This window comes from Lytechinus pictus, chromosome 5, assembly GCF_037042905.1.
Source record: "Lytechinus pictus isolate F3 Inbred chromosome 5, Lp3.0, whole genome shotgun sequence".
Classification (NCBI taxonomy): Eukaryota; Metazoa; Echinodermata; class Echinoidea; order Temnopleuroida; family Toxopneustidae; genus Lytechinus; species Lytechinus pictus.
Window position 1 is genome coordinate 21,634,006 of NC_087249.1, and position 15,350 is coordinate 21,649,355.

The window sequence follows — 15,350 nt, forward strand, 5'->3', positions numbered from 1 at the left end:
ATAGTGTTTCGGGGATCTGGGCCCCGTTTCATAAAGGACTTGCAACTGTTGTAACTTTGTCATAATGGCAACTACCATGGCAACAGGGCTCAGCAGCCAATCAGAATCAAGGTTTCCATGGTAGTTGCCATAATGGCAAAGTTACAACAGTTGCAAGTCCTTTATGAAACAGGCCCCAGGACCCCGTCATACAAAGAGTTGCGATTGATCTGATCAGTCACAATAATGGAAAGCCAAGAACCCTCAACATCTAAAATGCATGTTCAAAATGGTTTGTAGATGATATGAATATACATTCATTCACTGATACCTTGAAAATTCAGCGTGCTTTCTCTTTGTTTACAAAGAACATTGTGCAAATTTCCTGTAGAAAAAATTATGATAATAATGGACTTCCATATAGTTGAGGTTGATTGGATCAATCACAATTCTTTGTAAGGCAGGACCCAGTCTCCACTCAGACCCGTCTTACTGTAACCTTCCCTTACATAACCGTGGCTCATTTCTTGCCTATCACATTTCTTGTATAAATCAGCCCCCCAAAACGAATATAGAACATATGGAAACCAACTGATAGAGTTTTTACATTAGTCCTTTATAATCATATATAATTTATTATTAATAACATATCCCAAAATATGAAATTTGTATCTTATCATGACCATATTTAGTTTGCTATATACATCAATATTTAACATATTTTGATTGTAATTAAAAAATCTAATTTCAAAGGGGGGGGGGTGGTGGTCATAAACTGGAGCATATGGATAATATAATGTACAGAATTATGAAGAAAAAGCACAATTGGAAGTCAAATCGAAAATTAAAGCACGAAGTCTATACAAAGGATCAAGGATCATTTTCACTGATCTAATAGATGATTGATCCTCATGGCCTACAAATATTTATGGCAACGTATAAGGTATATCATATAAAGCACAGGTTGCTTGTTAAGCATTTCCGGAGCAAGACCACTTTTTTGTAAATACCAAATGCACCTATCCTTCCAAGGTAGACAATGAATATACACGTTAATGTTTGTGTTGTGAAACCTTAATGTAGGCAGTCGTATTTCATACAGCGGCAGTTCCGTTCACACACTTAATGAAATAATACAATTAGAATGAAGATGGAATGTTTGTACAGCTCATAAAATATTCATAAACCTATACACGCATTTCAGATAGAAAACAAACAAACAAAAATAGAATATACGCATACTTCCAAAAATGATAATGCCTACGTGCATTCATATAGCGATTTCTATATAGAAATAATCTATTTTGATACATGTATACACAATTGTTATCATTACCCTAGCTGGGTCACGTGCAGCACAGTGTGAGTGAATTTCTTTCTACAGGAAATTACAACTACTATTAAATTGTAAAGCAGAAAAAAAAAACAATGGTCTGTTTTGTTCAAAGTGAAGGAGTCGATTATACATAGCTTTAACTAAAATATAGGGGTGTGTTTCACCACAGGCTTGTGGTAATGGTAACTTTACCACATTAAGGGGCCAAAGAGTCAGTCAAAATGAAGGTTAAATGGTAGTTACAGCAGTGACAAAAAATACCATAATTACATTTAAAAAATGGGCTGCAATAAATGAAGGCAATGCAAGAAAATAGAACAAGTTCAATTTGTTGAGCCCCAAAGATACAGCTAAATTCCAGGGGTTTCTATTGCTTTTCAGAAACGGATATCAGCAAATTGTAATCTACTTTCCATGAAAGCACAATACACATGTATACTGACTTTAACAGGTATATACAGTAGCATTAGCACTAATGATTGCTGTGACTACTTATGCACCAAAGGAAAACAAAATATTGCCCTAAAAATACTCCTAAATTTCAAAGAAATTTAGAATGTCTATATTTGGCAGGCCAATTACCTTTACAACTACATGTTGGTCAGTCTTTCCTCATCAAAATCATCAATTTGTTGCCTGTTTTTTTTTTTTTTTTTTTGGGGGGGGGTAAGTGAACACATTTTCTGGGACATCTTTGTATGACAACTAGGCAAGCAAAACCCACCATGTAGTACAACACAGAATTGATGAAACATTCTTGTTACAATCAAACATTGATATCAGCAAATTATATTTTTCTCAAATATATGATGGAAAATAAACTGCACCTTTAAAAGAAAAATTTGGGATGCAAGCAAATCAATGTTTTTTCAAGTTTGTATTCAACATTTGTATATTTTTTTAAAAGGGTAAAAAATATACTTTAGCAAGACAATGCACAAGAGTTAAAATACCAAATATTTACTTTAAAAAACCCCACAAAACCCAATAGAATTTCAACCTAAATGAAAAGAATAACATAAAACCAAAAGAAATCTGATTACCATGGAGAAATCTTGTTACATTATTGATCCTTTTAAGTTTTAAACTTTTAATGCTCATGCACTGAAGTATAATATTCCATGACTAAACCATTCACAATGTCTTTCCTCCTCCCGTTAGCACTATAATAAATATATATTCATATCTAATCATAATCTTTATACTTCACACACAATCTATACAGCAATAATGCAACATAAAAAAACAAATATTAACACAGCACACTAATTTTAAATCATATACAATATATCAAACGAAGCAAAATATATTAATAGATGAAAAACTATTAGAGATAATCAATTATCTATGCAAGATTATTTATCTCCATAAATGCAGATTTTGAAGATTGCACAATCAAAGGGAAATGACAAGAAGTATGTGAAATACAATTTAGGATTTGCTGTATGAAAAGATATAATACATGAACAGGGCACCATTTCAACAAACACGTCATCATTAACAAGTTGTCATTGACAAATGATTTCAGTATAACCTTTGGTTTTGATTCATACAGAAGCATTGTTGTTAAGGCAGCACAGATCATGACAACTTGACAGTGGGTATAACTCTTCATGACACGATGCCCATTTACAAAGCTCTACTAAATCTTCATGGGTGTTTTGTACTTAAGGAGCTACATAATCAATTACCTGTAAATAATTACAGAACTACATATATCGGTTGCTATGACAGGAATCCCTTGGGGAAAGCATTCAGATTGCAAAGAACAAACGATGTCTAAAGTAAGGTGAATAGGTATCTGAGAGGAAAAAATTCCTTCGCCCGCTTAAGGCAGCCGTTTTAAAGCCAGGGTAATAATTACATTATCATGCTAAGCAGGGCCCACTGGGAGGAGAGTTTTCAGAAATGAAGTAGCTACCTTGGGTTACATATGATGTTCTTATTACATTATTATAATTATCAAATAACCTGTCAAAAAAAAAAATTACATCTAAGTATAGCTAAAACTCATTTGTTCACTCAATTATATTGATAAAAAAAAGGGATCAAAACTTCACTAAGCCCAAGTAAATACATGAAAACCAAATCGACAGTTCATATGAAACCGGCACAAATGGCTCTCTCTTTACACTAGTGGAAATGCATATATATATATAAAAGACAAAATGACAAACAAAATTCAGTTAAAATCTTTCTAAAGGAATCCTGCAATTCTCATATACATTGTGCAGGGTTCACCTGGTTCCAGAGCAAGCAAAAGAATCATAAAGGAGCGTGTGAATACTGTTCGAGCAATACTGACCAACATACAATCACCATCGCCCCCCCCCAAAAAAAAAAAAAAAAAAAAAATCCCTTATCCCTCTCAGTTTCTCACTTTATCACAAGACCAAAGGACATTTGAGAATGTTTTATAAAAAATAAAGGGATTTTATTCACCGAAACAAGAAAATTACATATCATTGCCTTGTTATCCACACATTGCTAAAAATATCCACTTGAAATAAAAGTCTCGGTGAAGACATCATATCATTTCACTCAAAAAAGATCATCAAAGGTTTTATCCCACTTGATGTAGGCATTTTAAAGTGACTACAACAAACATGACGAGCAATATCTTAATTTTCCATTCAACCCGTCTGACTTGGAATCAGAACGTCTGATTTGACGCCACCTCATCCCCTTGTGCTACTTTAGCGTATGTTAATGTATCCCCACTAGTCCCTCTCATGCCAAATAAAACTTTAAGTTGACACACCTGATCTTCTTGGATTGCAGCAATGCAAAGCAAGGAAAGTCTGAATTGGATCAAGTAGGCATAGTATTCGGTAAAAGAATCAACCCAACGTGGAGTGCAATTAGGTTTACAGATTGAAGGCAGTTGATAAAGTGGTGAGAAAAAGGGGAAGCATAACAAAATACGGAACACTGAAGGAAAAAAAAAAACTTTACCTACCTCTTGTTACAGTCTACTCACTGAATGAATTGTGAATTTGAGATAAACATAATCTTAACGAAGTCACATCTATAACTCTTATTTCTTATCTAAATTCTATCAACTTTCACAATTCTGCTTTCCTACATTTCTTCTCTCATACAAACCATTTTAATACTAAGGTTGAATTCCACTTAATAAAGAAAATGATATCATAAGGTACATCTTTTATCATAATTATAGGTAGATGGTTTTGTCTTAAAAGATTGGTAGACGAGTGAAAATGTATTGATAATATCATTGGATTAATTTTCACTCAAAGTGGTGTTTGAGTCGTTTGGAATTAAATTCTCCGAAGACAGTATGCATATCTCCACATTTACAGTAATTCAGCAACTACAACAATGAATAACAGGACATATCACTGTTTTTACTGGTAGGTCACTTACATAATGAAGCCATATAAACAACAGGAAATGATGATACGTTTCATGAAAGTTCAATTTCGTGTTGAAGGCATGATAAAAAAAATCAGGACTAATTTGCTATAGGTGATTTATCCTTTATTCTCAATAATTTCTGTTCTAAAGACACCCACGCTAACATCAAATCTAATGAGTTTTTGCTTAATACTACCATACTTTGTCACAATTATTAGACTACTCAAGAATTTTTGTGGGTGTTCTATTCATGGCTATTTTTCTCATTAAGCAATAAGACATGTTTACTGCAGAGAGGAGTACATGACAAAATAGGGGCAGTGGTAAGAAGGATTTAAAGTGAAAGGAATAGGGGTACCATGTTGTTGTACAATCAAGACACCTTGTTCAGGACATTTCTTTCTTCTTTCTTACCCCCCCTTCTTACTTTTTTATTTATTTTTGTATCACTTGACATTTCAAGGGAGCAGTCACCACCTTCCTGCCCCCTGCGGCACCACCCTTGACTAAGTCAGAGATCAACAGGAATAAAAGTTGACAAGACTAACACAGAGAATTTCTGTAATCAAGGAACATATAAACAGGGTACTGGGGAGGGAATATTTGCATGCACAGTGTAAATGTATATTTCATTCAATAGTGATATGTAAACACAATTTTAGACGAATCAAAACTGAATATTCAGCGAAACTGTAGTATTTGTGACATATTTTTTTGGCAAAAATGGTATGCAAATCCTACCAAGGAGGGACAGTTGGCATCCTGACTGTATCACCCTAGTGATCGTCCAACATGACTTCAAATTCACTCTCCTACAAATAATTGATCTTAAATATAATCCCTTTGCTTGAGACATCCATTCTCTTCCTTCATCCCAATGATGGAACAGTATTATACCTTTGGCAGATGATGATGATGACGTGTTACCATGGCGATCCACTACACCCATCATAACGGGTTGCCCACGACGTCATCCTTTGGGTATACGTAACCTTCCTGCTCCTCCCTCTTCATCTCCTCAACCAAGTTTCGATCTATCTTTGGAATGCTATCATCGTCCAGCCCGTAGACGAACACGACATCTCCTATCTCTTCCTCCTCCACTTCATCTTCCTCATCCTCCTCCTCGTTCTCGCTTGGTGTGAGCTCCTCCTTGAGGTCCCTCATCAGATGACTTCGCTTCCTCTCGCACGGCAGGGCTTTCTCCATCTCATCACTGAGTCGGGACAGAAACAAGATTGACGAACGAATATTAAAATGGATTTTTCCATTTATAGATCTCGTTAAATGCATACTTCAAAATCAAACAGAAAGCATGTACATACATGTACAATCATTTAAATATTTCATTATTCCGCTAGATAAATCTTCAAAAATCATATCCCTGTAAGGGTTCTTGCATTGCACAGTGGTATGCTGATTTTCTCATTTTTTTTAATTCAAACCTCAAACAATAAACTACCTTCCACCTTTAACACTATACAAAAAATGTTGAACAGTATTATTCAGTGAGTTGAAAAATTAGCTTCCAGGCAGATATGCTATGTATAAAAGTAATATTAATAATATAAAAAAATAACATGAATTTGTAAAGAGCCATATATTCTACTGCACAATAAGCATCTAAATCCAAATTTTAGGGGCTGTAAAAGAAAATTGTCTGTTTCAAAGTGAATCACTGCAAACAGAGCTTCCATCATCTGCCTGGATGGAGGGAAGAATAAATAAGACAACTTACAAGAATTCATCTCCATCTACCAACTCCTCCTCCTCATCATCCATGGGCTGAGCAGAGGGGTAGGTACTGGTCACCCCCGAGCTGCTTGGGTCTGTCACATTGGAGGTATGGTTGTAGAGGTGTCTGTGAGCAGTCCCCGTTGCCTCAAACCTTCGGGCTAGCTTGTAAAGACCTTCGCAGAAGTGCTGACCCATCTCCTCGAGCATGGCTGTTGATACTTGAAGACCCTACAGAGAAAAGAACAAATTTTATCATGTTGTTAAGAGAGTTTAACACTATCATGGAGGAGGCATATACACATATTGCCTACACTTTTGTATTGCCGGAGTAGCTGAGGGCAATATTGGTACTTTCAGGGTAATACATTTTAGACCTAAAAACATTAAAACCAGTCAATTTTTATAGTCATCCAAATCTACAAAAAGTTGAATGCCTCTGGCAGTTTCGCCTGCATAACGCTATCAAATATAGCAGCAGTGCTGACTTTGAAAACAATTATTGAATAATTATGCACAAAAAACACCATTCATATGAAAATAAGGTTTTATGAACTAGATCAATAACCTTTTAAAATTACGATGGCAATTCTACAAATACCCCTAACATGGCTAAATTCTATTGCCCCTAAATGACCTTTAACCTAAGTAATGTGACCTGAAACTCGCACAGGATGTTAATACTTGATTACTCTTATGTCCAAGTTTCGCAAACTAGATCCATATACTTTCAAAGCTATGATTACATTTCAAAAACTGAACCTTGGTTAAAATTTTGATGTTGATTCCCCCATTATGGTCTAAGTTCTTGACCCTAAATGACCTTCGACCTTGGTCATGTGACCTGAAACTGATGCTGGATGTTCAGTGATTCTTAATTACCCTTATGTCCAAGTTTCATGAACTATGTCCATATTCTATCTAGGTTATGATGATATTTCAAAAACTCAACCTTGATTAAGATTTCAATGCGGCCGCTGTCTGAAAAGGACATGTTTTAACCTTTTGAAAGGGAATTCTCTTATATGTCTATATTAAGGTACTCTGTGCTGACTCACTGTGACATAATTATTTGGGGCACTAGTACATTCTCTTGACCTGTATCTAGTGCCCTACATCATTATGATGTATTTTGTTACACACTTGTACACTGAACTAAATCCTCTTTGAATGCAAAGTCAGAGAGCCGAATTAAATGGAAAATACAACAGTACATCATTTCGTTGTGTTGTTGCAGGAACGCCTTTAACACCATACTTTCATGCATTGCACGCACGCAGAAACGCCCTTAGTTGCGTGCATAAAGGCAGTGCGCAAGGGTTTCTCTGCACCGATAGGGTGCATGGAAGTGTGACGCCAAGGGCGTTCCTGCACCGACACAACAATTTGTTGTCTCTGCATGCCGAGTAAATATGATGAGGGAGAATACAAAATACAAAGCTATGAACATGCTTCCCCACGTCCAGTGCTAATAAACCGAGTGCAATACAGTAAATAGCAAGCTTTATCTCATGATAAGTATATATACCTCTGTTCATTTATGTCACAATGATTAGGTGTCTTGTGGTTATTTTTCCCATCCCATACAGGTTTCCATGACACTTTAAAATGACTTTGACAACATAGTGTTAGAAAATAACACACACGGGCCGAGCAAAGAAAGTCAAAGTGCTTGAATGCTTTGATGCTGCATGTTAGAATGACTTACCTTATATTTGCCCTGATCAAAGCCACAGTATGTACTTTCCATGGTGTAACTCCTGGCCACGCCCATCTCCCTCCATACCACCACCCGGGCGGCAGAATCTTTACCCTTATCAACGGCAAAGCTACAGTTACTGTGAGAGAATGCAGGGGCTAGGCTGCTCAGAATACGAGGTAGGGTCTGTGGGGAAAAATGGAAAGAATGAAAATTACGACTTACAATATAGCAGAATTCGGTCATTACCAACATGGTAAAAATATAGACTCCCATATCGTCAATGCCAACATCACCATCATCACCATCATCATCATCATCGTCATCATTAAAATCACCATCATATAATCATCAACACCACCTCCAAGTTTACCTTGTAGCTGGTGTCTTCCACTTTAGCACCCGATACCCCAGACTGGATACCAAATTTGTTCAGATCATCAGGACTGTATGACATGGCAGCACTGTTACCATACATGAATACATTCTTCTTCCTTGAATGCCCATGGAAATCACAGTACACCTGTCATAGATAACAAATGCATTTCATAACATAAAACCATAAAATACAGATTCATAAAAATAACTTCCTACCAGCTTTGTACATACAGTCCGACCTCTCTTATCCGGCCTCCCCTTATCCGGATCTCTCTATTATCCGGACGCACACTTGCCGCGATTTAAAAAAAAATTCAATCTAGTATGTGAGGAAATGAGATTTTAATCTAAACTCAATCCTATATGCAAACTCACTTTGATTTATATATTTTCCAATGTAGCCTACATACAACAACATTATTTTTCATGAAAATATCTCACCCAAATCACCGAAAGAACTTAGGCAGGATAATTTTTCAAGTAAATCAGGGCGCAGCGCAAACATTTCATCACGTTCTCTTTTTGTTTCCCAAGAAAAACAACACATGTCTCGCTAGCTAACACAAGGCCTTAATACGGACAGCGCCATCTATCATGTTTGAGCCTACAGTCAGTATAACAAAGGCGAGGCTGCGATACCCGCCGCGATGATCTAATTGTAAAATTTTGTTTCATCGAGTCATTCTCTTTCTTTCGAGGTATGCTCGATGTATACCTCAACCATTTTAGCAGGTAAATTATCCAACAGTTTTGGCCATCAATCGATTTCATTTCCGTAAAAATACTGCCTATAATTTGCACTGACACTGCAGTGAATACTGTCTGTACGCGTGCCCACTACAATCGATAACGTGTAGCTACCGCCGTTGGGGAGCTGAGGCGGCAGCTGCGTGTATTTAATATTGGGTCTCCCAGATCCGGATAAATCCCTTATCCGGATTGGTGCTGGTCCCAACATGTCCGGATAAGAGAGATCGGACTGTACTTTAGTGCAAGGATAAACTACTTTTCTCATATCATTTACACGTATACCCACAATGACCTCCAACAAAATTTGTTGAAGGTTCGTACAAGTCATATGGAGACTAAAATGTATGGACTAAAGAAACATAATACTCAAATTAGTGTATAGCAACTCATAATTTAAAACGTTTTACAAGTTTTAGCAGTGAAAAGGTATGATTATGCACTGTATTCAAGAGTAAACTTTAGCAGGGCTTATAATTCAGGCTAAAAAATTTAGTAACTCCTAAGAAAAATCTTTCCTAAAGGCTGTTGCAAAAGATGTACAGAGAATACTAGAAAAAAACACAAAGAGGACTAAACAAGAATTAAAATGCACGACACAAAAATCGTGGGCTGCAAACCTACCAAAAGGCATAAACTTGTATGAGCTTTTCATTAAGGACGAAATGCGACATCAATCAAAAGTTTGGAAGAATCTTAAGAACTATACCCTAAAATGTTTTTTTTCATTTTGGAAATAACTTGGGTATGGTATTCAATCAGCTTTTATTCATTACATAATCAACAAAACTCACAACATTCAAACATAAAAAATATTTAACACAAATTAAGCACAATGATATGAACATTGTACAAAGTATTGACAGGAAGACAATGAGACCTTTAAAAAGGTACTTGCAAGGTTACAAACTCTATGCAGACACCAATCATAAATTTGCAATATTATTAGATAGAGAAGTAATAGAATGTGTTATATACCAGAGGACTCCTCTCAATGAGATGGAGATACTGCAGCAATCCTTTGGTATGGTAGATGGTTGGATGAAGCTCTTTGATTGGTAGTAACCAGCGTCTGTTCAGATCCTCTCCGCTCAGAGAACAACGATGGCTGGAGTGAAAAAGGTTGAGAATTTGATCTAATTTCTGCATTATTCTCTATTGATCTTACATTGACATTGAAGTATGGTGATGGGAAAGTATTCATCACTCAGCCATTACGAGAAGTTTTGTCAAATTTTGTGCAATGTTCCAACTAACTTCCACATTGCATGGTTTTCATGAGGAACAGATCAGTTGCATGGTCAGGTTAAGAGAAATATTGCAATAAATGATTTATTGCATTTTGTGACTTACAATATAAAAAAATAATTGTCAATTTATCATCGTTCATCGACATGTGGATCTTGTAAGTTATGACTAAACCAAACATTAACAAATAATGGAAAATAGGCCGAAATCATGTGCACTGAAAATCACCAACAAAGATATATACACACAAGCATGAGTATTTTCTTTGCTTGGAAAAGACCCCTAGTTTGCTAATTTCTAAGCAATGACTCTTACTCACTATATAACTTTGGAACATACATGTAATTCTATTTTACACAAGCAAACTCAAAGAATGCACTGTTTTGAAATTCATTTTGTGATCATTACCCTAACAAGAATATATAAAATGCAAGCTAAATTGAAGCTTTGTGTGATTCATGTGCATCATGAGGTGCCAATATGAGACTATAACATATTGAGAATTAAACAATCCTTAGTACTTTAATACCTTCCATTGATGACTCCATCTGGGTTGAGCATTGGTACTATCTTGAAGATAAAGATCTCCCTCAGAGCTTGAGCTGTCGGGTGAGTACTCATCAAGAACTTAAGAACACCCTTCATGATGTAGGAACTGTTACTCTCTCCAGGATGGACACGAGCAGATAGGAAGATGTACCTACGGCACCCTGAAATCAGATCCCAAGCAGGTCACATTAACTCTTTGCCATCGACACGCAGAACTTTCAGCGGGCTGTCAATTACTCAATTGAATAATTATTTTCAATTTATTCAAGTTTAATCGCTAATTTTTCTATCAAATATATCTAATTTTATACTACATTAATGGATGTCATCTGTCTAGTAAATTAATCTGTTTATTATGTAATTTTTTTTTCTGACATGTACTAGGTTTATATTTAGAATACATTATCAGTGACTGTTTAAAAGTGATTATTATAATAATTAATGAAACAATTACCCTCCATCAATTCAGTTTCAAATTACTAGTAAAAGTGAATCTGCATATTTTTTTTTCTATTTTTTTTAATTTTATTTACGAACCTCTTGTAAACCCATATATATCAGCCATTGGCTGCTGTATGTTGCTGTTTGAAAAGAAACACTACAAAATCCTCAAGACCAAGGCCAGGGCCCATACCGAGGATTCAATATCCAAGGCCAAGGTATTTCAAACTCATGATGTGCGATACATTCCTTTCTACCTGTGTCATGACACACTACACATGTGATAAACTGATAAATCAGAACCTATACTTACTGAATTGCATGACACCCTCCTTGTCTAGAGTTGTAGGATTGGCTGTGATGGTGAGGACTGGACATTCGTTGCCTCCAAGACTCAGGCACAGGCTCTGCTTCCTGAAGTAGATATCACTAAACTCTCCTAGACTAGCTTGTAGCTTACTCAGGTGAACCTTCAAACAAGATCGAGAATTATGACAATAGCATCATAGAACTAGTAGACTGATGGGGGTATTGTGAGAAACTTGTGTGTGTGTGTGTGTGTGTGTGTGTGTTTGAGTTTTGTCAGACGTGTATCAATCAGATATGATTATTTACGTCTGGGACCGACCTTTAACGTCACCATCCGAAAGACGTGACCAGGGCTCGAACCTCTGCATCAATTTGTAACTTCCCCACAGCTTGGATTACAGGCGCACGCCACAACGCCCAGTTGTGAACAATCACAAGTCAATTTAAAAAAGGACTGATAAGCAGAGAGAGGGCAACAAAAACAATCATAGATATGCTCCAAAACGTACAAGATAGTGGAGGAAGTATGTCAAGGCAAAGTGAAGCAGAAAAAGCTGGATCACCATGTCATATGGAACAATAAGGACTTGCCTGAATTAAGAAGTAAAGAATTACTATAATATTCAAAATATTTCTCATTCATTCAGTATCCCATTTGTATAATATGCGTTTATTTTATGAGATACATGGGAATAAAATCAATTATAAAAAGTTTTATACACACTTGTAAGGTGGTGTAGCTGTAGGGATAATGATAGGCCAGATAGCAGATGTCCTTCTCATGCTTGAAGGTCAAAGTGAAGGCAAAGGTGAAGTAGGTCTTGCCCTTGGGACCTCCGGTGGCTGCGGTGCTACGGCTGTAGTTGTTCTTGTAGTAGGCGACCTCTGACCCTACCCTCGCCCAGTGTGGGGTGCCTTCCATGGCCTCATGGACGGAGTACATCACTGGCTGCATGCCTGGTGTGAGATGATATACAAGGATGGTCAGGAATGTGGATATACAGTGCATCCCATCGAAATGGGAACACATCTATAAAGCTAAATTCAACAGTCATTACGTATGTTTCGATCATAAATCTTAACATTAACAGTAAGAATGAATTCTTCTCTTTGATTTGAGACAAAATACATAGTGATCTGTTCAAGCCTTGCGGAGTAAAACAATAAATACAGAGGCATGCCAGTTACATATGAATCTGAGTTGTAACTATGCTTTTACCAACAAACCTCTTTGGGCTCAATTTATTCTAAAACAGGGAAAATCAAAACAAAAAAATAATGAATGGAAAAAGAATGATAGGCTCACCATAGTTGAACTGACTGTTGACCTTCTCACAGTTGATGACATTGAATCGATAACGTACACCAGTCTGCATGCCTGATATCTCAAAGTAAAACCATTGGTGATGATGATTACTGTTGATATCAGATCTCAAGATTAGATCATACTCATGCTTCCTGACCTGTATGGAAAGAATCATGACATCCTTACTTTGTTGAGAACTTTTGAAAAGTTTGTTCCAAATGGCTAGTCCAAGTGGTTACCGTAGATTAAGACTCGATAAAGAACCTACATGTATTGATACAATAGGCTATTGACTAAATTTGAGAAAGATACCAAATATATTTCCTAAAGAAATCTAATATGGCCAGAGTCTCGGCAAGACCAATATGGGTCTGTCTACTGTGGGATATATTTTGGTGGTTTTAAATAAATTGATTTGTTTTTTATTTCAGCAATGGACTAATGGATGGATATTTCAGGATTGAATACAAGGTGGATATTTCATATTTAAAAAAAAAGTAATGTACCCCAGACCTTTCAAGCAGTCAAGAAGAATAATAAGGATAATTTTGTCTCAAAATTTGAAAGAAAGAAATATTTTCCAGATCATAAAGTAGTAAAATTACCAAGAAATAGGAAAATCATATTGAAAGAAAAACTAAGAATGGTTAAAATTCTATGTTCTCCATGTTCGGCATTTGGCGTTCTGCTCCACGCAATATCAAATTATTTTTTCTTTCTTAAATAGGGTGCAATTAACCTATTCTTACCTGAATAGCTCTTCTAAGATTGCCACACTCAAACAAGGAATTGAAAGCTAAAATTGTTGTCTCTCCATCTGAACCAGATCTAGAGCTACAATAAACAACAAAAATCATAGCTGGTTTAATCCTTGAAATCCTCTTAAAAATATATTGATGCCTTTATACTTTTAGTGCAATAAACAGCAGAAGCGACTTATTTCAAAAATTTTAATCAAATGTACTAATTTGTGCTCAATCCTGGAAGTTAATAGTCAGAAAAAGCATAAAGTACAAACATTAATTTATGAATCATGACCTCCAATTCCGCTCCATCTGATATAAAGCGAAATGAAGACCAGGAAAATATTGAGTATAATCCCTCTATTGTCTAATAATAATAAAAATTTCTGCAATAGGTAAATAGTCTTACTTGTGTGCTACATTGTTCCCTGGGGTGAAACGTGTGGCCCCATTCTTCATAATTTCATCTAGATCAAAGACAGTCTTCTCCATTACTTTATGTGGGTGGATCATTCTATCAATGTCTTCAAAGACAAGACACCTGCAAAGGAATAATAAAATGATTAAATAGTTCATCGAAATCATTGATGGTATTCTCCATTGCTATATCCAGGTAGATCATCCTGTTATTTCTTTCTAAATGCAAGGCACCTACAAAAAAATTATCAACACAAATCAACAAAAAGTTCACATAATTCATTTATCTCAATAACAGTTTTTTACTAATGATATCACAGGCAGCTTTAGATCTGTGATGCTATTGCTATGCCTATGACACAAATTTTTCCCTTGACCAGGGCCATGTCTTACAAAGAGTTACGATTGATCCGATCAAACTCAACTATATGGAAATCCATCTACATCATATTTTTTGCTGCAGGAAATTTGCACAATGTCCTTTGTAAACAAAGAGAAGTACACTGAATTTTTGAGACATTCATGCAGCCATTGATGTCTCAAAAATTCAGTGTCCTTCTCTTCGATAGCTGCATGAATGATGAGTATATTCATGCAGCCATCGATGTCTCAAAAATTCAGTGTGCTTCTCTTTGTTTACAAAGGACATTGTGCAAATTTCCTGCAGCAAAAAATATGATGTGGATTACATCATATCTAGAAAACTTCTTAAACAAACATGCATTTTGTATGTTGACGCTGCTGGCTTCCCATAGTTGTGATTGATCGGATCTATTAAAACTCTTTGTAAGACGGGCCTCTGGTTGTGCTGGACATTCTCCTGTATCCTTGGATTGTCCTGCAAATCTCTCTTAAATCTAAAGCAAGTGCATTCAGGCAATCAAGCATTGTGGTCCTTTCCCGCTGCAATGTCACATTTCAACAAAGCAACATGTATAACCAGATGATAAATTGAGCCAGAAGCATTGAGAGATACTGGATAAATATAAAGCGATTAAGAATAATTCTTGCATATGCATTACATCATTTTGGGAACAGTTGCATGACAGAATGTGTTGCAAATCTAAGCAGTCCTTCATGTTACAG

At 36.0% G+C, this 15,350-nt stretch overlaps 1 protein-coding gene across 1 annotated transcript in view; it reads right to left on the reverse strand.

Moving 5' to 3' along the window:
* Positions 1 to 1,798: 1,798 nt before the first annotated feature.
* The window catches only part of LOC129262279 (cytosolic carboxypeptidase 1-like), a 34,843-nt gene continuing 21,291 nt past the window's right edge, over positions 1,799 to 15,350 (reverse strand). Inside the window, exons 15-25 of the mRNA XM_054900370.2 lie at positions 14,257 to 14,388; positions 13,854 to 13,938; positions 13,105 to 13,261; positions 12,523 to 12,755; positions 11,803 to 11,959; positions 11,029 to 11,209; positions 10,230 to 10,359; positions 8,500 to 8,649; positions 8,136 to 8,312; positions 6,432 to 6,658; positions 1,799 to 5,909 (exon numbers count right to left, since the gene is read on the reverse strand). Coding sequence (XP_054756345.2) covers positions 5,642 to 5,909; positions 6,432 to 6,658; positions 8,136 to 8,312; positions 8,500 to 8,649; positions 10,230 to 10,359; positions 11,029 to 11,209; positions 11,803 to 11,959; positions 12,523 to 12,755; positions 13,105 to 13,261; positions 13,854 to 13,938; positions 14,257 to 14,388 — 1,897 coding nt within the window. The 3' untranslated portion in view covers positions 1,799 to 5,641. The remainder of the gene's footprint in view (positions 5,910 to 6,431; positions 6,659 to 8,135; positions 8,313 to 8,499; positions 8,650 to 10,229; positions 10,360 to 11,028; positions 11,210 to 11,802; positions 11,960 to 12,522; positions 12,756 to 13,104; positions 13,262 to 13,853; positions 13,939 to 14,256; positions 14,389 to 15,350) is intronic.